This window comes from Dryobates pubescens, chromosome 24 (genome assembly GCF_014839835.1).
Source record: "Dryobates pubescens isolate bDryPub1 chromosome 24, bDryPub1.pri, whole genome shotgun sequence".
Lineage (NCBI taxonomy): Eukaryota > Metazoa > Chordata > Aves > Piciformes > Picidae > Dryobates > Dryobates pubescens.
The window spans coordinates 16,427,595-16,449,241 of NC_071635.1; the positions used below are offsets into that span (position 1 = coordinate 16,427,595).

The 21,647-nt window shown below is 66.1% G+C and overlaps 1 protein-coding gene across 1 annotated transcript in view; it reads left to right on the forward strand.

The window, feature by feature from the left end:
• AFF1 (ALF transcription elongation factor 1) overlaps nt 1-21,647 on the forward strand; it is a 98,101-nt gene that overhangs the window by 64,231 nt on the left and 12,223 nt on the right. The window contains exons 9-16 of the mRNA XM_054172521.1: nt 3,216-3,270; nt 3,416-3,459; nt 4,814-4,961; nt 7,123-8,016; nt 11,892-11,983; nt 13,705-13,936; nt 17,287-17,378; nt 20,586-20,649. Coding sequence (XP_054028496.1) covers nt 3,216-3,270; nt 3,416-3,459; nt 4,814-4,961; nt 7,123-8,016; nt 11,892-11,983; nt 13,705-13,936; nt 17,287-17,378; nt 20,586-20,649 — 1,621 coding nt within the window. The remainder of the gene's footprint in view (nt 1-3,215; nt 3,271-3,415; nt 3,460-4,813; nt 4,962-7,122; nt 8,017-11,891; nt 11,984-13,704; nt 13,937-17,286; nt 17,379-20,585; nt 20,650-21,647) is intronic.

Consider the following 21,647-nt stretch of genomic DNA (forward strand, 5'->3'; position numbering starts at 1 on the left):
GCATTTGGCTCCGCTGGGCCGCAGTCAGCTGCATTCAGCTCCGCCGGGCCGTGGTCAGCTGCATTCAGCTCTGCCGGGCCGCATTCAGCTGCATTCAGCTCCGCCGGGCCGTGGTCAGCTGCATTTGGCTCCGCCGGGCCGCATTCAGCTGCATTCAGCTCCACCGGGCCGTGGTCAGCTGCATTCAGCTCCGCCGGGCTGCGTTCAGCTGCATTCGGCTCTGCCGGGCCGCAGTCAGCTGCATTCAGCTCCGCCGGGCCGTGGTCAGCTGCATTCAGCTCTGCCGGGCCGCATTCAGCTGCATTCAGCTCCGCCGGGCCGTGGTCAGCTGCATTTGGCTCCGCCGGGCCGCATTCAGCTGCATTCAGCTCCACCGGGCCGTGGTCAGCTGCATTTGGCTCTGCCAGGCCGCATTCAGCTGCATTCAGCTCCGCCGGGCCGTGGTCAGCTGCATTCGGCTCCGCCGGGCCGCATTCAGCTGCATTCAGCTCCACCGGGCCGTGGTCAGCTGCATTCGGCTCCGCCGGGTCGCATTCAGCTGCATTCAGCTCTGCCAGGCCGCGTTCAGCTGCATTCAGCTCTGCCGGGCCGTGGTCAGCTGCATTCAGCTCCGCCGGGCCGCATTCAGCTGCATTCAGCTCCGCCGGGCCGCATTCAGCTGCATTTGGCTCTGCCGGGCCGCAGTCAGCTGCATTCAGCTCTGCCGGGCCGTGGTCAGCTGCATTCAGCTCCGCCGGGTCGCATTCAGCTGCATTTGGCTCCGCTGGGCCGCATTCAGCTGCATTCAGCTCCGCCGGGCCGTGGTCAGCTGCATTTGGCTCCGCCGGGCCGCATTCAGCTGCATTCAGCTCCACCGGGCCGTGGTCAGCTGCATTCAGCTCCGCCGGGCTGCGTTCAGCTGCATTCGGCTCTGCCGGGCCGCAGTCAGCTGCATTCAGCTCCGCCGGGCTGTGGTCAGCTGCATTCAGCTCCGCCGGGCCGTGGTCAGCTGCATTTGGCTCCGCCGGGCCGCATTCAGCTGCATTCAGCTCCACCGGGCCGTGGTCAGCTGCATTTGGCTCTGCCAGGCCGCATTCAGCTGCATTCAGCTCCACCGGGCCGTGGTCAGCTGCATTCGGCTCCGCCGGGCCGCATTCAGCTGCATTCAGCTCCACCGGGCCGTGGTCAGCTGCATTCAGCTCCGCCGGGCCGCATTCAGCTGCATTCAGCTCCGCCGGGCCGTGGTCAGCTGCATTCAGCTCTGCCGGGCCGCATTCAGCTGCATTCAGCTCTGCCGGGCCGTGGTCAGCTGCATTCAGCTCTGCCGGGCCGCATTCAGCTGCATTCAGCTCTGCCGGGCCGTGGTCAGCTGCATTCAGCTCCGCCGGGCCGCATTCAGCTGCATTCAGCTCCGCTGGGCCGTGGTCAGCTGCATTCAGCTCTGCCGGGCCGCATTCAGCTGCATTCAGCTCTGCCGGGCCGTGGTCAGCTGCATTCAGCTCCGCCGGGCCGCATTCAGCTGCATTCAGCTCTGCCGGGCCGCGTTCAGCTGCATTCAGCTCCGCCGGGTCGCATTCAGCTGCATTTGGCTCTGCCGGGCCGCAGTTGTCTCTGCCAGGCCGCATTCGGCTGCATTTGGCTCTGCCGGGCCGCGTTCAGCTGCATTCGGCTCTGCCAGGCCGCGTTCAGCTGCATTTGGCTCTGCCGGGCCGCAGTTGTCTCGGCCAGGCCGCATTCAGCTGCATTCAGCTCCGCCGGGCTGCGTTCAGCTGCATTTGGCTCCGCCGGCCCGCATTCAGCTGCATTCGGCTCCGCTGGGCCGCATTCAGCTCTACCTCCCTGCCTGATCCCCAGGCATGTAGGGGTCGAGCAGTTGGGTTTGTCTCAGGCAGGTTCAGTGCAGGGAACTTTCCCCTGAGGGAAGCTTTTCTGTTTCCTGATTGCACTGCTCATGGGAGAGCCAAACTGAAGCTGCAGAACCCCCAGCTCTCAGCTGCCAGAGGGATTCTGCTTGCTGCTCTCCGCTCTCACTCACTGCCTACTTAGCATCTTGCCAAGTGCAAGGTCCTGCAACCCCAAGCACGGATCCAGGCTGGGAGAGCAGCCTGCAGGAGAAGGCCTTGGGGGGGTCAGGCGGTGACAAAGTGCCCAGGAGCCAGCACTGGTCCCTGGCAGCCCAGAGCCAGCTGAGTGCTGAGCTGCAGCCAGAGCAGGGAGAGCAGCAGCACAGGGAGGGGATTCTGCCCCTCTGCTCTGCTCTGCTCAGCCCCAACCTGCAGCACTGCCTCCCTACCCTGCTTGACTGTGGTGGTGTCCTTGGTTCAGTCTGGTTGGCTGTGAGGGTGTCCTGGGTTAGCCCTGCTTGGCTGTGGGGATGTCCTGGGTTGGCCCTGCTTGGCTGTGGGGGTATCCTGGGTTGGCCCTGCTTGGCTGTGGGGATGTCCTGGGTTGGCCCTGCTTGGCTGTGGGGATGTCCTGGGTTAGCCCTGCTTGGCTGTGGGGATGCCCTGGGTTCAATCTGGTTGGCTGTGGGGGTGTTCTGGGTTAGCCCTGCTTGGCTGTGGGGGTGTCCTGGGTCTGCTTGGCTGTGGGGGTGTCCTGGGTTGGCCCTGCTTGGCTGTGGGGGTGTCCTGGGTTAGCCCTGCTTGGCTGTGGGGATGTCCTGTGTTGGCCCTGCTTGGCTGTGGGGGTGTCCTGGGTTAGCCCTGCTTGGCTGTGGGGATGTCCTGGGTTGGCCCTGCTTGGCTGTGGGGGTGTCCTGGGTTAGCCCTGCTTGGCTGTGGGGATGTCCTGGGTTGGCCCTGCTTGGCTGTGGGGTGTCCTGGGTTGTCCCTGCTTGGCTGTGGGGGTGTCCTGGGTTGGCTCTGCTTGGCTGTGGGGGTGTCCTGGGTTGGCCCTGCTTGGCTGTGGGGGTGTCCTGGGTTGGCCCTGCTTGGCTGTGGGGGTGTCCTGGGTAGCTGTGCCCTCACTCCTGGTTGCCTGTGGGTGCAGGCAGTGCTAGGGAGCTGCCTTGCAAAGCATCCTGAGGTGCCTCGGGAAGCACCCAGGGGCTCCTGCTTGGGTGCCGGGCGGCTCTGCTCCCGGCAGGGGGCGCTGCAGCAGCCTGGGCAGGGGCAGTGGGCCGCGGTGGGAGGTTGGTTGGGTCTGGCCAGCTCACACCAAGCGCCCTTCACAGGGTCTGCTGCTGGGGAGCTGTTTCTGCCCTGGCTGATGTTTGCCCTCTGCTTGTCTTGCAGGATGCTCCAGGAGGACCTGCACCTCAGTGACAGTGAAGAGAGCAGTGATGACCAAGTCAGTCCTGGCTGTGGCCTGCCCTGGGCAGCACACACCTCCCTTTGCACCACCACACCCTGGCAGTCCTGCTCAGGCCCCCAGCTAACCTCTCCTTCTCCTCTCTCTCCCCTCTTGGTGTTTGCTTTTTGTGTGCCCACCGCAGGTTGTTGATCAGCCACCTCCTGAGCTCCCTCCTCCAGGCTACAGGTTTGTTCCCCACCTAGAGCAGACAGGGAGGAAGCCCCAGCTCCTGGGTGGGTGGGTGGCTGAGGGAAGGCCTCCTGCTTCCTCTTGCAGCCTTGTGGATTCTAGCAGCCTGAAGCTGCTGTTGGAAGTTGCCTTCAAGCTCTCTGGGGTGGCTGCAGGTCTTAGGGGTGCTGGGGGAGGAGAAGCTCAGCAGCAGCCATCAGGGAGCACTTGCAGCCCAGAGAGCCAAGCAGAGCCTGGGCTGCAGCAGGAGAAGTGTGGCCAGCAGGGCCAGGGAGGGTATTCTGCCCCTCTGCTCCACTCTGCTGAGCCCACAGCTGCAGCTCTGGGGCCAGCTCTGCAGCCTCTGTGCCAGGAAGGCTCTGGAGGGGCTGGAAGGTGTCCAGAGCAGGGCCAGGAGGAGGAGCAGAGGGCTGGAGCTGCTCTGAGCACAGCCTGAGAGAGTTGGGGTTGTGCAGGCTGCAGAGGAGAAGGCTCCCAGGAGACCTTCTGGTGGCCTTGCAGGAGCTGCAGGGGGCTGCAAGCAAGCTGGGGAGGGACTTTGGAGGGGGTGAGGGAGGGACAGGAGTGGGGGAGCTGGAGCAGAAGTAGAAGTGGGGAGCTGGAGCCTGGCTGTGAGGAAGAAGTTGTTGGCCAGGAGGGTGGTGAGAGCCTGGCCCAGGCTGCCCAGGGAGGTGGTGGAAGCCTCCTGGCTGGAGGTGTTTGCAGCCAGGCTGGAGGTGGCTGTGAGCAACCTGCTGTGGTGTGAGGTGTCCCTGCCCAGGGCAGGGGGCTGGGGCTGGCTGAGCCTGGAGCTCCCTTCCAGCCCTGGCAGATCTGTGATTCTGTGGCAGCAGTGAGCTCCTGCTTGCATCTTGGGCTGCCTGGCCTGCAGCAGCAGCACCTCTGGGCAGAAGGCCTTCATCCTTGGGGCAGAAGGCCTTCATCCTTGGGCAGAAGGCCTTCATCCTTGGGCAGAAGGCCTTCATCCTTGGGCAGAAAGCCTTCATCCTTGGGCAGGCCTTCATCCTTGGGCAGAAAGCCTTCATCCTTGGGCAGAAGGCCTTCATCCTTGGGCAGAAAGCCTTCATCCTTGGGCAGAAGGCCTTCATCCTTGGGCAGAAGGCCTTCATCCTTGGGCAGGCCTTCATCCTTGGGCAGGCCTTCATCCTTGGGCAGAAAGCCTTCATCCTTGGGCAGAAGGCCTTCATCCTTGGGGCAGGCAGCACATCCCTGTGGCCTCCTCCTCGCTCCTCTCCCTGCCCAGCCCGGGGCCGGCAGCTCACTCTCCCCGAGGCCTGCCCTGTGGACAGGAGAAGGGAGCAGCCTTCCCCCCGCTGCTGCTTTCTAATGGAGTGTCCTGGTGGCCTTGCAGGGCCCTGCAGTGCCAGCCCAGCAGCGTGGCCTCAGCACATTCCAGCAGCCTGGAGTCGGGGAGCAGCAGCGGCTCGGACAGCTCCTCCGACTCGGAGACCGAGAGCAGCGACAGCGAAGCCTCCGACCCCCCCCTGCCAGCGCCTCAGGTGATGCCAGGCAGGGCCTGCTGGGCACGGCTCTGCTCTCAGCAGCCTCTCTGCTGCCTGACTGCAGAGCAGCAGCAGACCTGAGCTGCCCTCCTCCTTCGGGCTGGGTGCCCTGCAGCGTCTTGGCTGCACCTTTGCTGCCCTCCCGTGGTTCAGGGACCCTCAGGAGGGGCACAGGGAGGCTTCCACAGCCTGGCCTCGCAGTGTTCCCCCTGCAGAGAGCCACAGAAGCACTCAGGTTGGGAAAGACCCTCAGGATCACCAAGTCCAGCCATTAACCCTGCCCTGCAAGGCTCACCCCTAAACCACAGCCCCAGGCACCACCTCCAAACCCCTCTAGGCTTGGGGACTCCACCACCTCCCTGGGCAGCACATTCCAATCCCTGGCCACTCCTGCTGGGAAAGCACTTTCCCTGATGTCCAGTCTAACCCTGCCCTGGCATCCTGGTCTCACCCTCCTGGAGGAGGTCCATCCCTCAGGGGTGTTTGGGACCCATCCCTGCCCCAGCCATGAGCATGGTGCAGGTGAGCTCCAGAGAGTGGTGGTGAATGGTGCCACAGCCAGCTGGCAGCCAGGCACCAGTGCTGTGCCCCAGGGAGCAGGGCTGGGCCCCAGCCTGATCAATATCTTCATTGATGATCTGGAGGAGGGGATGGAGTCCATCAGCAGGGAATGTGCAGCTGACAGCAAGCTGGGGGCAGGAGCTGAGCTGTGAGAGGGCAGCAGAGCTCTGCAGAGGGACCTGGCCAGGCTGGGCAGAGGGGCAGAGGCCAAGGGCAGGAGATTGAACACAGCCAAGTGCCAGGGGCTGCACTTTGGCCACAGCAACCCCAGGCAGTGCCACAGGCTGGGGGCAGAGGGGCTGAGAGCAGCCAGGCAGAGAGGGACCTGGGGGTGCTGGGGGAGAGCAGCTGAAGAGGAGGCAGCAGTGTGCCCAGGGGGCCAAGAAGGCCAAGGGCAGCCTGGCCTGGGTCAGGCAGAGTGTGGCCAGCAGGAGCAGGGAAGTCCTTGTGCCCTGTGCTCAGCACTGCTGAGGCCACAGCTTGAGTCCTGTGTCCAGCTCTGGGCTCCTGAGGGTAGGAAAGAGGTTGAGCTGCTGGAAGGTGTCCAGAGAAGGGCAACAAAGCTGGGGAGGGGTCTGGGGCACAGGGCTGGGGAGGGGTCTGGGGCACAGGGCTGGGGAGGGGTCTGGGGCACAGCCCTGTGAGGAGAGGCTGAGGGAGCTGGGGTTGCTTAGCCTGCAGAAGAGGAGGCTCAGGGGAGACCTTCTTGCTCTCTGCAACTCCCTGCAGGGAGGTTGTAGCCAGCTGGGGGTTGGTCTCTTCTGCCAGGCCCCCAGCCCCAGAACAAGAGGACACAGTCTCAAGCTGTGCCAGGGGAGGTTGAGGCTGGAGGGGAGGAGAAAGTTCTTCCCAGCAAGAGGAATTGGCCACTGGGATGAGCTGCCCAGGGAGGTGGTGGAGTCCCCAGCCCTGGAGGTGTTCAGGAGGAGACTTGATAGGGTGCTTGGTGCCATGGTTGAGTTGATCAGATGGTGTTGGATGATAGGTTGGACTCCATGATCTTGAAGGTTTCTTCCAACCTGGTCTATTCCATTCCATTCCATTCCATTCCATTCCATTCCATTCCATTCCATTCCATTCCATTCCATTCCATTCCATTCCATTCCTCAGGGCTGTTTGGGACCCATCTCTGCCCCTGCAGCTTTCCTGGCTGCTGAGGCTCCTGCAGGGTGAGAGCAGCTCCCTGGCTCCATTCAGAGGAGCTGCTGCCTCCCTCTGTGAGTGTGAGAGAGCTTCAGCTCCTCCCAGCTGGAGCCCTCAGAGCTGCAGGGAGGGCTGCAGTGTGCTTGGGCTTGCTCCTGTGGAGCTGGGCTGGGAGAGTGCTGCTCTGGCAGCTCTGAGGCCTGGGAGCTTCACAGCTGAGACCCTGCAGGAGTGCCTCATGGTTTCAAACAGCTCTGCAGCACCTCTGCTGCTGTGCAGCAAACCAGGCCTGCTTCTGAAGGAGGTCTTTGCTGGCCCCACAGCCTCCTGGCCTTCCCAGCTCTCCCAGCAGCAAGGGGGGAGTGCTCCTGGGCTCTGCTGAGCTGTGCTGGGATGGCAGCAACCCCTCAGAGCCTCTGGTTTGCATCTTGCCTCTCTTTCTCTCTGCCTGCAGCCTGACCCCCCAGCCTGCAACAAGTGGCAGCTGGACAACTGGCTGAGCAAGGTGAACCCTGCAGCAGTGCCAACAGAGAGCCTCAGCCAAAGCAGCCCTGGGGATGGAGCTGAGGAGGACAAGGAGCAGGAGCAGGGCAGCTCCCTGCAGCCCCCTGGGCCTCAGCTCCAGGGCTGCAGCCAAGCAGCTCCCCAGGATGCTCCCCTGCCCAAGCTGCCCACCCAGCCCAGCTGCCAGCAGGCTCCTGGGCACCCTCAGGAGCCCTTGCCCAGGCACACTGTGGGCATCAAGAGGCCCAGCAAGGCCCCAGTGCACGAGGAGCCCAAGGGAGGGCTGAAGGTGGAGAGCGAGCCTGGTCCTGGGGAGGGCAGGGAGCAGCCCTGCAGGGACAAGCCCAAGGTCAAGACGAAAGGGAAGGCAAAAGCCAGGGACAGGAGGGACCCAAAGCCAGCACTGCCACAGCCCCCTGAGAAGAGGAAGCACAGAAGCTGTCCCCAGGCCGGTGCCAAACCCTTCCTGGAGCCTCAGCCCAGCAGAGACCTTTTGCTTGGCAGTGCCCAGGAGCCCCTGGCGCTCAGTCCCCTTCCTGGAGGCCGAGGCACCACCCCCACCAGGACTGGCAGCCACAGGCCCCCCCCGGGGGCCAGAGAGGATGGCCACAAGGAGCAGCTCCCCTTGCCTGGCCAGGAGGACAGGCTGGGCTCCCCAGGGAGGGACTCCCCCAGCCCCCTGTCCCTGCTTGTGAAAATCCATCTGCCCCTCCTGGCCAGAGTGCCTCAGCCCTCGGGGCAGGGCAGCCACCAGAGCAGAGCAGAGGCCAAGGAGCTCCCTGGGGCAAGGAAGCAGCACATGGAGAGGAAAGCCACAGAGCCTTCTGACAAGCCAAAGAGGAAGGTGAGAGGTGGAGCTGGGCTTGCCCAAGGGCCAAGGTGGTCTTTGAGAGCCCCTGGGGGGAGCTTGTTTCTGCTTCCTAGGCTGGGAGAGAGCCCAGCAGACTCCTGCCATGGAAGTGTGCCCAGGCTGCTCAAGGGGATGTGTGGCCAGGCTGCCCACAGGTGGTTCCTGTTGGTCACCAAGCCTCTCCTGAGCAGGTGGAGAGCCCTCTGAGCTGTCTGACAACAGCTTTGGGGTTTCAAGGTGGGGTTTGCTCTCTTGGCATCCTGCTTCTCTGGACACCTGAAGCTGCCCTCCCACGTTGGAGCAGCTTTGGGCTCGTGACTGGCCAGCCCCCTGGTACCCTCTGTGGCCTTCTGCAGCTCTGAACCCCAGCAGAGCTTTGCAGTGCCTCCTCTCCCTGCACCTCCACCCTGTCAGAGCAGCCAGGGGGGGCTGGAGCACCTCCCAGCCTGTGCCAGGCATCTGCCCTCTCCAGGTCCTGCCTGGGGTGGGCCAGCACCGTGCCCAGGAGGACACCCCTCTGCCACCCCAGCTTTGTGCTCCTCAGATCTGCCCATGGCTGCCCCTTCTGCTGCATTCCTGGCCTGAGCAGAGCCACCTTGCCCTGGGGGCAGCCACTGGTTGCCAGCAAAGAGTTGCCAGAGCTGCTGCACCCAGAGGGGAGCAGCTTCTGGAGCTGGGAGCTGGGCCAGGGCTGATGGCAGCAGCCCTCTGCCTTTTGCAGCCCTGCAGCTTGAGCCAGGTTCAGTGCTGCCACCAAGCATCACTGAACCCTGCTCTGGAGCTCAGCTCTTGGAGGGGGATGGAGAGGTCATCTTGGTTTCCCCCCTTGGAGCTGCTGTGGGTCCAGCACCTATCTGAATGCATCGAGGATGCCAGTAAGAGACTTTGCAGGGACCCCTTTGCAGAGTCCTTCATCTCCCAGAGGATCACAGATTGCTTGGAAGGGACCCTCAGAGGTCCTCTTGTCCAGCCTGGACCAAGCATCACTGAACCCTGCTCTGGAGCTCAGCTCTTGGAGGGGGATGGAGAGGTCATCTTGGTTTCCCCCCTTGGAGCTGCTGGGGGTCCAGCACCTATCTGAATGCATCGAGGATGCCAGTAAGAGACTTTGCAGGGACCCCTTTGCAGAGTCCTTCATCTCCCAGAGGATCACAGATTGCTTGGAAGGGACCCTCAGAGGTCCTCTTGTCCAGCCTGGACCAAGCATCACTGAACCCTGCTCTGGAGCTCAGCTCTTGGAGGAGGATGGAGAGGTCATCTTGGTTTCCCCCCTTGGAGCTGCTGGGGGACCAGCAGCAATGGGAATGCTTCAGAGAGGCACAGGTTCAGTAAGAGGCTTTCCAGGGACCCCTTTGCAGAGTCCTTCATCTCCAAATGGGTCACAGATTGCTTGGAAGGGACCCTCAAGGGTCCTCTTATTCATCACTGAACCCTGCTCTGGAGCTCAGCTCTTGGAGGGGGATGGAGAAGAAGCCTTCTTGTTTCCTCCCATCCCTGGAGCTGCTGAGGGTCCAGCAGCAATGGGAATGCTTCAGAGAGGCACAGGTTCAGGCTTTCCAGGGACCCCTTTGCAGAGTCCTTCATCTCCCAGAGGGTCACAGTTTGCTTCTCAGGGCCCCTCAGAGGTGCTCTTGTCCAGCAGGGACATCTCCAAGTCGAGCAGGAGGTTGCTCAGGGCCCCAGCATTGTGCCCTTGAACGTCTGCAGGGTTGGGGCCTCAGCCCACAGCTCTGGGCAGCCTGTGGCAGGCTTCAGCTGCTTCCCCCCCCCGAGGGCAGCTCTGGATTGGGCTGAGCTGGCTGCTGCTCATGGGTGGTTTCATGGGTGGCTAAGTGCCAGAGGGGGCTGTGAAGGCTGCTGCAGGCAGCTGGCTGCAGCCCAGGGGGGCAGGGGGGGCTGTGAAGGCTGCTGCAGGCAGCTGGCTGCAGCCCAGGGGGGCAGGGGGGGCTCTGAAGGCTGCTGCAGGCAGCTGGCTGCAGCCCAGGGGGGCAGGGAGTGCTCAGTGTAGCTGGGGCAGGAGCTGGGCAGCACTCTGGTCCTACCCCCAGGGCAGCAGCTGGCTTTGCACCCATGAGTGAACACTCCTGGACTCCACTTGGGCTGGAACTTGCTGTGGGGAAGGGCTGAGAGGAGCAGGGAGGTGCTGAAGACCCTCAAGAGACTCCCCCCACACCCACCCCCCCCCACCAAGCAGTGCCCCTCTTGCAGAGAGCAGCAGGAGGAAGGCTGCAAAGCTGTCACTTGTGGGGCTCCAGAGCCCCCAGCAGAGCAGCTCTGTGCTGCTGACATCTTCCCTTGCAGGTCTGAGTGTGTGGGGGGCAGCAAAAGCCACCCCCAGAGCCCTGCTGGCTGTGTCCTGGGAGCCTGCAGCTGCACCACAGCCAGCTGGGTCACACTGAAGGGCTTGGCCTAGGAGTGCTGGAGCCTTGTCCTCAGCACCCTGCCAGTCCCTCACAGGGCCTTGAAGCTGGGTGAACCCTTGGGAGAGGCCCCAGGAAGCCCTGGCCTGCTGTGGGCAGCAGCAGGCAGCCATGGGTGATGCTGCCTGAGCAGTGCAGGCTCTCTCCCACCTCCTTTCACACTCTCCTGGCCTGCAGCAGATTCTCCTGCAGCTTTCCAGCCAGGGGGGCTGAGGAAAGGCACACTTGGAGTTGGGACATCCATGGAGAGCCATTCAGGAACCTTCCTGGGCCCTGCTCTCCTGGCAGCCACTGGCAGGGACTGGAGCTGCCTGCTGCCAGCTTCTGGCCTCTAAACCTCACCCCCCTGCACACATCTGAGGCAGCTGAGGGCTCTCACCCTGCTGGGGCTGCACTGTTGTGCTGCCCTTGGGTCAGGGGTGCCACAGAGCACAGTGGTCCTGCAGCTCTTGCCTCTGCCAGCAGCAATCTGGATCCATTTGTGAGGCCAGCAGCAGCCCAAAGCCCACTGAGAGCAGGGCAGGAGCTGATCTGCAGCCTCCAGTTGGCTCCTTGCTGGCAGGCAGAGGGTCAGGGGCACTGCAGGGTCCTGCCCAGGGGGGCTGAGACCTGCATCAGATGAGGACTGAGGACCACTCTGCCTTCCTGGGCCCTGTTCTTTGGGCAGCCAGTGGCAGGGACTGGAGCTGCCTGCTGCCAGCTCCACCTCTGCCAGCTTCTGGCCTCTAAACCTCACCCCCCTGCACACATCTGAGCCAGCTGAGCCACTGTTGTGCTGCCCTTGGGTCAGGGGTGCCACAGAGCACAGTGGTCTGCAGCTCTTGCCTCTGCCAGCAGCAATCTGGATCCATTTGTGAGGCCAGCAGCAGCCCAAAGCCCACTGAGAGCAGGGCAGGAGCTGATCTGCAGCCTCCAGTTGGCTCCTTGCTGGCAGGCAGAGGCTCAGGGGCACTGCAGGGTCCTGCCCAGGGGGCTGAGACCTGCATCAAATGAGGACTGAGGACCACTCTGCCTTCCTGGGCCCTGTTCTGGCAGGGACTGGAGCAGGGCAGGAGCTGATCTGCAGCCTCCAGTTGGCTCCTTGCTGGCAGGCAGAGGCTCAGGGGCACTGCAGGGTCCTGCCCAGGGGGCTGAGACCTGCATCAAATGAGGACTGAGGACCACTCTGCCTTCCTGGGCCCTGTTCTGGCAGGGACTGGAGCAGGGCAGGAGCTTATTTGCAGCCTCCAGTTGGCTCCTTGCTGGCAGGCAGAGGCTCAGGGGCACTGCAGGGTCCTGCCCAGGGGGGCTGAGACCTGCATCCCCTGTGCCCTGAGCTGCCCCTTGGGTGGTGCCAGCCTCTGGAGGCAGAACTGATCAGCCTGAGCTGTGTTGCTCTGCACTTGGCCAGCAGCAGCCTGCAGACCCTGAAGGGTTGTTCTCTCTTCTCTTTTCTTCTCTTCCTGGTAGAGGAAAATGGAGGAGGAGGTGGAGAGGAAGAAAGCTAAATCAGAGAGGAAAAGCAGAGCCCTGCTGCCTCAGAAAGCCTCCAGCAAGCTGAAGTGAGTGCCCAGGGCTGGGGTGGCAGAAGGGGGCTGGAGCTGAGGGCCTGGCTGGGCAGGAGTGTTGCCCTGGGGCTCAGTGCTGGATGCTTTGAGGTCCTGCTGGAAGCCAAAGGCAGGAGTTGATGCTGGCCCTCTCTGCTCCCTCAGCTGTCACAGAGGAGCACAGAGTGGCCTGGGGTGGAAGGGACCCTAAAGACCACCCAGTTCCAAGCCCCTGCAGAGGGCAGGGACCCCTCCTGCCAGCCCAGCTTGCCCAAGGCCCCACATCCAGCCTGGCCTGCAGCAGTGGCAGGGCTGGCAGCAGTGCTCCTGGCAGACCTGCTGAAGCTTTGGAGCTCCTCATTTGCAGCCCAGGGCACGGCCAGGCCTTGGCTGGAGCCACTGCTTCCAAGAGCAGGCCAGGGAGAGGAGGCTGCTGGGCTCCTGCCCTCAGCTCTTGCTTGGCTGGGAGCTCCTGCCTTGGCCTGGGCTGCAGGGCTGGGGGTTGGTGTCCTGCCAAGAGTGTGCAGAGAGAGCTCTGATGTGCTCAGTCCCAGCTGAGACCTAGGGGTGACATCCTGCTGGCTGCAGAGCTTCTGGGGCCCTCAGGTCAGGAAAGAGGTTGAGCTGCTGGAAGGTGTCCAGAGAAGGGCAACAAAGCTGGGGAGGGGTCTGGGGCACAGGGCTGGGGAGGGGTCTGGGGCACAAGGCTGGGGAGGGGGCTGGGGCACAGCCCTGTGAGGAGAGGCTGAGGGAGCTGGGGTTGCTCAGCCTGCAGAAGAGGAGGCTCAGGGGAGACCTTCTTGCTCTCTCCAGCTCCCTGCAGGGAGGTTGGAGCCAGCTGGGGGTTGGTCTCTTCTGCCAGGCCCCCAGCAGCAGAACAAGAGGACACAGTCTGCAGCTGTGCCAGGGGAGGTTGAGGCTGGAGGGGAGGAGAAAGTTCTTCCCAGCAAGAGGAATTGGCCACTGGGATGAGCTGCCCAGGGAGGTGGTGGAGTCCCCAGCCCTGGAGGGGTTTAGGAAGAGCCTGGATGAGGCACTTGGTGCCTCAGCCCTGTGCCCCAGACCCCTCCCCAGCCCTGTGCCCCAGACCCCTCCCCAGCTTTGTTGCCCTTCTCTGGACACCTTCCAGCAGCTCAACCTCTTTCCTACCCTCAGGAGCCCAGAGCTGGACACAGGACTCAAGCTGTGGCCTCAGCAGTGCTGAGCACAGGGCACAAGGACTTCCCTGCTCCTGCTGGCCACACTCTGCCTGACCCAGGCCAGGCTGCCCTTGGCCTTCTTGGCCCCCTGGGCACACTGCTGGCTCCTGTTCAGCTGCTCTCCCCCAGCACCCCCAGGTCCCTCTCTGCCTGGCTGCTCTCAGCCCCTCTGCCCCCAGCCTGTGGCACTGCCTGGGGTTGCTGTGGCAGCCCCTGGCACTGGGACTTGTTCAGTGCCATCCTGCTGGACTCTGCCATCTGCCCAGCCTGGCACTGCAGGGCAGGGCTGCCTCTTGGCACCTCCTCATGCTCTGGGTGCAAGTCTCTTGCTCCAAGGGCAAGTCCTGAGGCTTATTCCTGCTGGAAGAGCTTCTTGCCTGAGTGCTGGGGGCAGCTGTGGTGTCTTGCACACAGAGGAGTCCCTGAAGCTGACTTTGGCCTTTGGTGGCCTCTCTGTGTTGCTGAGCCAGGGCAGTGCCAGCAGAGCTCCCCCACCCTGAGATGTGCCCCCTGCTGACCTCCCTTCCCCATCTCCAGGACTCCAAAAGCTCCCTGTGAGGCCCAGCAGCAAGACCTCCTGCCCCCCACAGCACTGCCAGCCAAGTCTCCTGCACATCCTGCCCCCAGGGTGGCCCCAAAGAGACCCCTGGGGGAGGGCAGCGAGCTGCCAGGCACAGACAGCACTGCCAGGAGCAGCCACAGGGATCCTTGGAGCTCCAAGCACAGGAAGGTGGAGAGAAATCAGCCTGAGCTGTCCAGGGGCATCCAAGTAGGTATCTGCTGTGCTGCTGGGGGGTGCTGGGGGGCTCTGTGCTCTGGGGGGGGGCAAAGAAAGAGGAAGGAAACCACCAGAGAAAGCTCTTGGAAGCATTTTAGACTCACAGAGCTGGCAGGGCTGGCAGGGACCCCAAGGCTCAGCCAGCCCCAGCCCCCTGCCCTGGGCAGGGACACCTCACACCACAGCAGGTTGCTCACAGCCACCTCCAGCCTGGCTGCAAACACCTCCAGCCAGGAGGCTTCCACCACCTCCCTGGGCAGCCTGGGCCAGGCTCTCACCACCCTCCTGGCCAACAACTTCTTCCTCACAGCCAACCTCCAGCTCCCCACTTCTACTTCTGCTCCAGCCCCCCCAGTCCTGTCCCTCCCTCACCCCCCAGAGCAGAGGGGCAGGATCCTCTCCCTCCACCTCTGGCAATGGGCACTGGCAGCCCAGAAGGCTCAGCTGAGCTGCCCTTGGCCTTCTGGGCTGCCAGTGCCCATTGCTGGCTTTCTGTCCCAGGCCTGATTCCTGCCCCCCTCAGAGGTGTCCCAGACCCCTATCCCTCCCTCACCCCCTCCAAAGTCCCTCCCCAGCTCTCTTGCAGCCCCCTGCAGCTCCTGGGAGGCCACCAGAAGGTCTCCTGGGAGCCTTCTCCTCTGCAGCCTGCACAACCCCAACTCTCTCAGGCTGTGCTCAGAGCAGCTCCAGCCCTCTGCTCCTCCTCCTGGCCCTGCTCTGGACACCTTCCAGCCCCTCCAGAGCCTTCCTGGCACAGAGGCTGCAGAGCTGGCCCCAGAGCTGCAGCTGTGGGCTCAGCAGAGTGGAGCAGAGGGGCAGAATCCCCTCCCTGGCCCTGCTGGCCACACTTCTCTTGCTGCAGCCCAGGCTCTGCTTGGCTCTCTGGGCTGCAAGTGCTCCCTGCTGGCTCCTGGGGAGCTTCTCCTCCCCCAGCACCCCCAAGGCCTTTCCTCCAGGGCTGCTCTGCAGCCAGTCCCTGCCCAGCCTGGCTCAGGGCCTGCCCTGCCCCCTGCCATCCAGGAGCAAGGCAAACAACACCCCAAAGGCATCCAGGAGTTAAGGGGGTGGGGGAGGGATACCCCCAAGCAAGCAAAGTGCTTCAGGAGCTGTGCAGCAATTCCTCTCCACTCCCAGCCCCCTGGCAGCCTGGCTGAGAGCTCTGCCCTGCTGCCAGCCTCCAGCAGGCTCTGCCAGCACCTCATGCCCAGCTGGGGGCACAGCCAAGCTGCTGGGCAGGTGCCACCCACCCAGGGGTGCTCTCAGCAGGGTGGAGCAGAGGGGCAGCCTCCCCTCCCTCAGCCAGCAGGCTCTTGCCCCCTGGGTGCCTTCTGCTGGGCACCAGCCCTGCCTGGAGCTTTCTCTGCTGGCTTCTCCTCTCCCCTGGGCACTGCAGTGGGAGGAGGGCAGCCTGAGCAAACCAGGGGCAGGGAGGCTGGGGGTGGGCAGCAGGTGGTGCCCAGAGCAGTGCTGGCACAAGGGCAGAGGGGATGGGGGCTCCCTGGGGGTGGTGTGGCACCCAGGGCAGGGTCCCCTGGGGGTGGTGTGGGACCCAGGGCAGGGTCTCTATGGGGGGGTGGTGTGGGAGCCAGGGCAGGGTCTCCTTGGGTGGGTGGTGTGGGAGCCAGGGCAGGGTCCCCTGGGGGTGGTGTGGGACCCAGGGCAGGGTCTCCTTGGGTGGGTGGTGTGGGAGCCAGGGCAGGGTCCCCTGGGGGTGGTGTGGGACCCAGGGCAGGGTCCCCTGGGGGTGGTGTGGGACCCAGGGCAGGGTCTCCTTGGGTGGGTGGTGTGGGAGCCAGGGCAGGGTCCACTGGGGGTGGTGTGGGACCCAGGGCAGGGTCCCCTGGGGGTGGTGTGGGACACAGGGCAGGGTCCCCTGGGGGTGGTGTGGGACCCAGGGCAGGGTCCCCTGGGGGTGGTGTGGGACCCAGGGCAGGGTCCCCTGGGGGTGGTGTGAGGGATCCAGGGCAGGGTCCCCTGGGGGTGGTGTGGGACACAGGGCAGGGTCCCCTGGGGGTTGTGTGTGGGACCCAGGGCAGGGTCCCCTGGGGGTGGTGTGGGACACAGGGCAGGGTCCCTATGGGGGTGGTGTGGGACACAGGGCAGGGTCCCCTGGGGGTGGTGTGGGACACAGGGCAGGGTCCCTATGGGGGTGGTGTGGGACACAGGGCAGGGTCCCCTGGGGGTGGTGTGGGACACAGGGCAGGGTCCCTATGGGGGGGGGGGTGTGGGACACAGGGCAGGGTCCCCTGGGGGTGGTGTGGCACCCAGGGCAGGGTCCCTATGGGGGGGGGGGGTGTGGGACACAGGGCAGGGTCCCTATGGGGGGGGGGGTGTGGGACACAGGGCAGGGTCCCGATGGGGGGGGGGTGTGGGACACAGGGCAGGGTCCCTATGGGGGGGGGGTGTGGGACACAGGGCAGGGTCCCCTGGGGGTTGTGTGAGGGATCCAGGGCAGGGTCCCCCTGGGGGCAGTGTGGGACCCAGGGCAGGGTCCCCTGGGGGTGGTGTGGGAGCCAGGGCAGGGTCTCCTGGGGGTGGTGTGGGACACAGGGCAGGGTCCCCTGGGGGTGGTGTGGGACACAGGGCAGGGTCTCCTTGGGGGGGTGGTGTGGGACCCAGGGCAGGGTCCCCTGGGGGTGGTGTGGGACACAGGGCAGGGTCCCCTGGGGGTGGTGTGGGACACAGGGCAGGGTCCCCTGGGGGTGGTGTGGCACCCAGGGCAGGGTCCCTATGGGGGGGGGGTGTGGGACACAGGGCAGGGTCCCCTGGGGGTGGTGTGGGACACAGGGCAGGGTCCCCTGGGGGGGGTGTGGGACACAGGGCAGGGTCCCCTGGGGGTGGTGTGGCACCCAGGGCAGGGTCCCTATGGGGGGGGGGGTGTGGGACACAGGGCAGGGTCCCTATGGGGGGGTGGTGTGGGACACAGGGCAGGGTCCCTATGGGGGGGGGGTGTGGGACACAGGGCAGGGTCCCTATGGGGGGGGGGGTGTGGGACACAGGGCAGGGTCCCTATGGGGGGGGGTGTGGGACACAGGGCAGGGTCCCCTGGGGGTGGTGTGGGACCCAGGGCAGGGTCCCCTGGGGGTGGTATGAGGGATCCAGGGCAGGGTCCCCTGGGGGTGGTGTGGGACCCAGGGCAGGGTCTCCTTGGGGGGGTGGTGTGGGACCCAGGGCAGGGTCCCCTGGGGGTGGTGTGGGACCCAGGGCAGGGGCTTGGCAGACCCACAGCAGGCCCTGCCTGGGGCACAGCAGCATCTGCCCTGGCAGCTGTGGCATGGGGGCTTGGCTGTGCCCTGTGCCTGTGCCTGTGCCCAGCCCCCCTGTGCCCTGTGCCCACCCAGGGCCCTGCAGGGGCCGTGTGCCAGCCCTGCCCAGTGCCTTCTCTGCCAAACGGTGCCTGCAAGCCCAGGAGGCCTCAGCTGCAGCCTCAGCAGTGAGTTCCTGCCTTGCACTCCTCCCCTGCCCTGCCTGCAGCTGCTGCTGCTGCCCTCCCCCCAGCTCCTCCTGCTGCTGCTGCCCTCCCCCCCAGCTCCTCCTGCTGCTGCCCTCTCCCCCCAGCTCCTGCTGCTGCTGCCCTCCCCCCAGCTCCTGCTGCTGCTGCCCTCTCCCCAGCTCCTGCTGCTGCTGCCCTCCCCCCAGCTCCTCCTGCTGCTGCCCTCCCCCCCAGCTCCTCCTGCTGCTGCTGCCCTCTCCCCAGCTCCTCCTGCTGCTGCCCTCCCCCCAGCTCCTCCTGCTGCTGCTGCCCTCTCCCCAGCTCCTGCTGCTGCTGCCCTCCCCCCAGCTCCTGCTGCTGCTGCCCTCCCCCCAGCTCCTCCTGCTGCTGCCCTCCCCCCCAGCTCCTGCTGCTGCTGCCCTCCCCCCAGCTCCTGCTGCTGCTGCCCTCCCCCCAGCTCCTCCTGCTGCTGCCCTGCCCCCAGCTCCTCCTGCTGCTGCCCTCTCCCCAGCTCCTGCTGCTGCTGCCCTCCCCCCAGCTCCTCCTGCTGCTGCCCTGCCCCCAGCTCCTCCTGCTGCTGCCCTCTCCCCAGCTCCTGCTGCTGCTGCCCTCCCCCCAGCTCCTCCTGCTGCTGCTGCCCTCCCCCCAGCTCCTGCTGCTGCTGCCCTCCCCCCAGCTCCTCCTGCTGCTGCCCTCTCCCCAGCTCCTGCTGCTGCCCTCTCCCCCAGCTCCTCCTGCTGCTGCCCTCTCCCCAGCTCCTGCTGCTGCCCTCCCCCCAGCTCCTCCTCCTGCTGCTGCCCTCCCCCCAGCTCCTGCTGCTGCTGCCCTCCCCCCCAGCTCCTGCTGCTGCCCTCCCCCCAGCTCCTGCTGCTGCTGCCCTCCCCCCAGCTCCTCCTGCTGCTGCTGCCCTCCCCCCCCAGCTCCTCCTGCTGCTGCTGCCCTCTCCCCCCAGCTCCTCCTCCTGCTGCTGCCCTCCCCCCCCAGCTCCTCCTGCTGCTGCCCTCTCCCCCCAGCTCCTCCTGCTGCTGCCCTCCCCCCAGCTCCTCCTGCTGCTGCCCTCCCCCCCAGCTCCTGCTGCTGCCCTCCCCCCAGCTCCTGCTGCTGCTGCCCTCCCCCCAGCTCCTCCTGCTGCTGCTGCCCTCCCCCCCCAGCTCCTCCTGCTGCTGCTGCCCTCTCCCCCCAGCTCCTCCTCCTGCTGCTGCCCTCCCCCCCCAGCTCCTCCTGCTGCTGCCCTCCCCCCAGCTCCTCCTCCTGCTGCTGCCCTCCCCCCAGCTCCTCCTCCTGCTGCTGCCCTCCCCCCAGCTCCTCCTCCTGCTGCTGCCCTCCCCCCAGCTCCTCCTGCTGCTGCCCTCCCCCCAGCTCCTCCTGCTGCTGCCCTCCCCCCAGCTCCTGCTGCTGCCCTCCCCCCAGCTCCTGCTGCTGCCCTCCCCCCAGCTCCTCCTGCTGCTGCCCTCTCCCCAGCTCCTGCTGCTGCTGCCCTCCCCCCAGCTCCTGCTGCTGCCCTCTCCCCCCCAGCTCCTCCTGCTGCTGCCCTCTCCCCCCCAGCTCCTCCTCCTGCTGCCCTCCCCCCAGCTCCTGCTGCTGCCCTCCCCCCAGCTCCTGCTGCTGCCCTCCCCCCAGCTCCTGCTGCTGCCCTCCCCCCAGCTCCTCCTGCTGCTGCCCTCCCCCCAGCTCCTGCTGCTGCCCTCCCCCCAGCTCCTCCTGCTGCTGCCCTCTCCCCAGCTCCTGCTGCTGCTGCCCTCCCCCCAGCTCCTGCTGCTGCCCTCTCCCCCCCAGCTCCTCCTGCTGCTGCCCTCTCTCCCCCCCAGCTCCTCCTGCTGCTGCCCTCCCCCCAGCTCCTGCTGCTGCCCTCCCCCCAGCTCCTCCTGCTGCTGCCCTCTCCCCAGCTCCTGCTGCTGCTGCCCTCCCCCCAGCTCCTGCTGCTGCCCTCTCCCCCCCAGCTCCTCCTCCTGCTGCCCTCCCCCCAGCTCCTCCTCCTGCTGCCCTCCCCCCAGCTCCTCCTGCTGCTGCCCTCCCCCCAGCTCCTCCTGCTGCTGCCCTCCCCCCAGCTCCTCCTGCTGCTGCCCTCTCCCCAGCTCCTCCTCCTGCTGCTGCCCTCCCCCCAGCTCCTCCTCCTGCTGCTGCCCTCCCCCCAGCTCCTCCTGCTGCTGCCCTCCCCCCAGCTCCTGCTGCTGCTGCCCTCCCCCCAGCTCCTCCTGCTGCTGCCCTCTCCCCAGCTCCTCCTGCTGCTGCCCTCCCCCCAGCTCCTCCTGCTGCTGCCCTCTCCCCCCCAGCTCCTCCTGCTGCTGCCCTCCCCCCAGCTCCTCCTGCTGCTGCCCTCCCCCCAGCTCCTCCTGCTGCTGCCCTGCCCCCAGCTCCTGCTGCTGCTGCCCTCCCCCCAGCTCCTCCTGCTGCTGCCCTCCCCCCAGCTCCTCCTGCTGCTGCCCTCTCCCCAGCTCCTCCTGCTGCTGCCCTCCCCCCCAGCTCCTGCTGCTGCTGCCCTCCCCCCAGCTCCTGCTGCTGCTGCTGCCCTCCCCCCAGCTCCTCCTGCTGCTGCTGCCCTCCCCCCAGCTCCTCCTGCTGCTGCCCTCCCCCCAGCTCCTGCTGCTGCTGCCCTCCCCCCAGCTCCTGCTGCTGCCCTCCCCCCAGCTCCTCCTGCTGCTGCCCTCCCCCCAGCTCCTCCTCCTGCTGCTGCCCTCCCCCCAGCTCCTCCTCCTGCTGCTGCCCTCCCCCCAGCTCCTCCTGCTGCTGCCCTCCCCCCAGCTCCTGCTGCTGCTGCCCTCCCCCCAGCTCCTCCTGCTGCTGCTGCCCTCCCCCCAGCTCCTGCTGCTGCTGCCCTCCCCCCAGCTCCTCCTGCTGCTGCCCTCCCCCCAGCTCCTGCTGCTGCTGCCCTCTCTCCAGCTCCTCCTCCTGCTGCTGCCCTCCCCCCAGCTCCTCCTGCTGCTGCCCTCCCCCCAGCTCCTCCTGCTGCTGCCCTCCCCCCCAGCTCCTCCTGCTGCTGCCCTCCCCCCCAGCTCCTGCTGCTGCTGCCCTCCCCCCAGCTCCTGCTGCTGCTGCCCTCCCCCCAGCTCCTCCTGCTGCTGCTGCCCTCCCCCCAGCTCCTCCTGCTGCTGCCCTCTCCCCCAGCTCCTGCTGCTGCTGCCCTCCCCCCAGCTCCTCCTGCTGCTGCCCTCTCCCCAGCTCCTCCTCCCCTGATTTCAGTCCCCCTGCTCCCTCTCCCCCCTGCAGGAAGCATCCAGTGGAGCACTACAGGGAAGAGGCCAAGAGGCTGAAGCACAAAGCTGATGCCATGGTGAGACTGAGCCCTGTGCTGCAGGGGAGACCCAGCTCTGCTCCAGGGCTGCAGGGGGGCTGCCTGCAGCCCTGCAGCAGGCTCAGGCTGTGTGAGGGGAGGCTGCCTGCAGCCCTGCAGCAGGCTCAGGCTGTGTGAGGGGAGGCTGCCTGCAGCCCTGCAGCAGGCTGTGTGAGGGGAGGCTGCCTGCAGCCCTGCAGCAGGCTCAGGCTGTGTGAGGGGAGGCTGCCTGCAGCCCTGCAGCAGGCTCAGGCTGTGTGAGGGGAGGCTGCCTGCAGCCCTGCAGCAGGCTGTGTGAGGGGAGGCTGCCTGCAGCCCTGCAGCAGGCTGTGTGAGGGGAGGCTGCCTGCAGCCCTGCAGCAGGCTCAGGCTGTGTGAGAGGAGGCTGCCTGCAGCCCTGCAGCAGGCTCAGGCTGTGTGAGGGGAGGCTGCCTGCAGCCCTGCAGCAGGCTCAGGCTGTGTGAGGGGAGGCTGCCTGCAGCCCTGCAGCAGGCTGTGTGAGGGGAGGCTGCCTGCAGCCCTGCAGCAGGCTCAGGCTGTGTGAGAGGAGGCTGCCTGCAGCCCTGCAGCAGGCTGTGTGAGAGGAGGCTGCCTGCAGCCCTGCAGCAGGCTCAGGCTGTGTGAGGGGAGGCTGCCTGCAGCCCTGCAGCAGGCTCAGGCTGTGTGAGAGGAGGCAGCCTGCAGCCCTGCAGCAGGCTCAGGCTGTGTGAGGGGAGGCTGCCTGCAGCCCTGCAGCAGGCTGTGTGAGGGGAGGCTGCCTGCAGCCCTGCAGCAGGCTGTGTGAGGGGAGGCAGACTGCAGCCCTGCATCAGGCTCAGGCTGTGTGAGGGGAGGCTGCCTGCAGCCCTGCAGCAGGCTGTGTGAAGGGAGGCTGCCTGCAGCCCTGCAGCAGGCTGTGTGAGGGGAGGCAGACTGCAGCCCTGCATCAGGCTGTGTGAGGGGAGGCTGCCTGCAGCCCTGCAGCAGGCTCAGGCTGTGTGAGGGGAGGCAGACTGCAG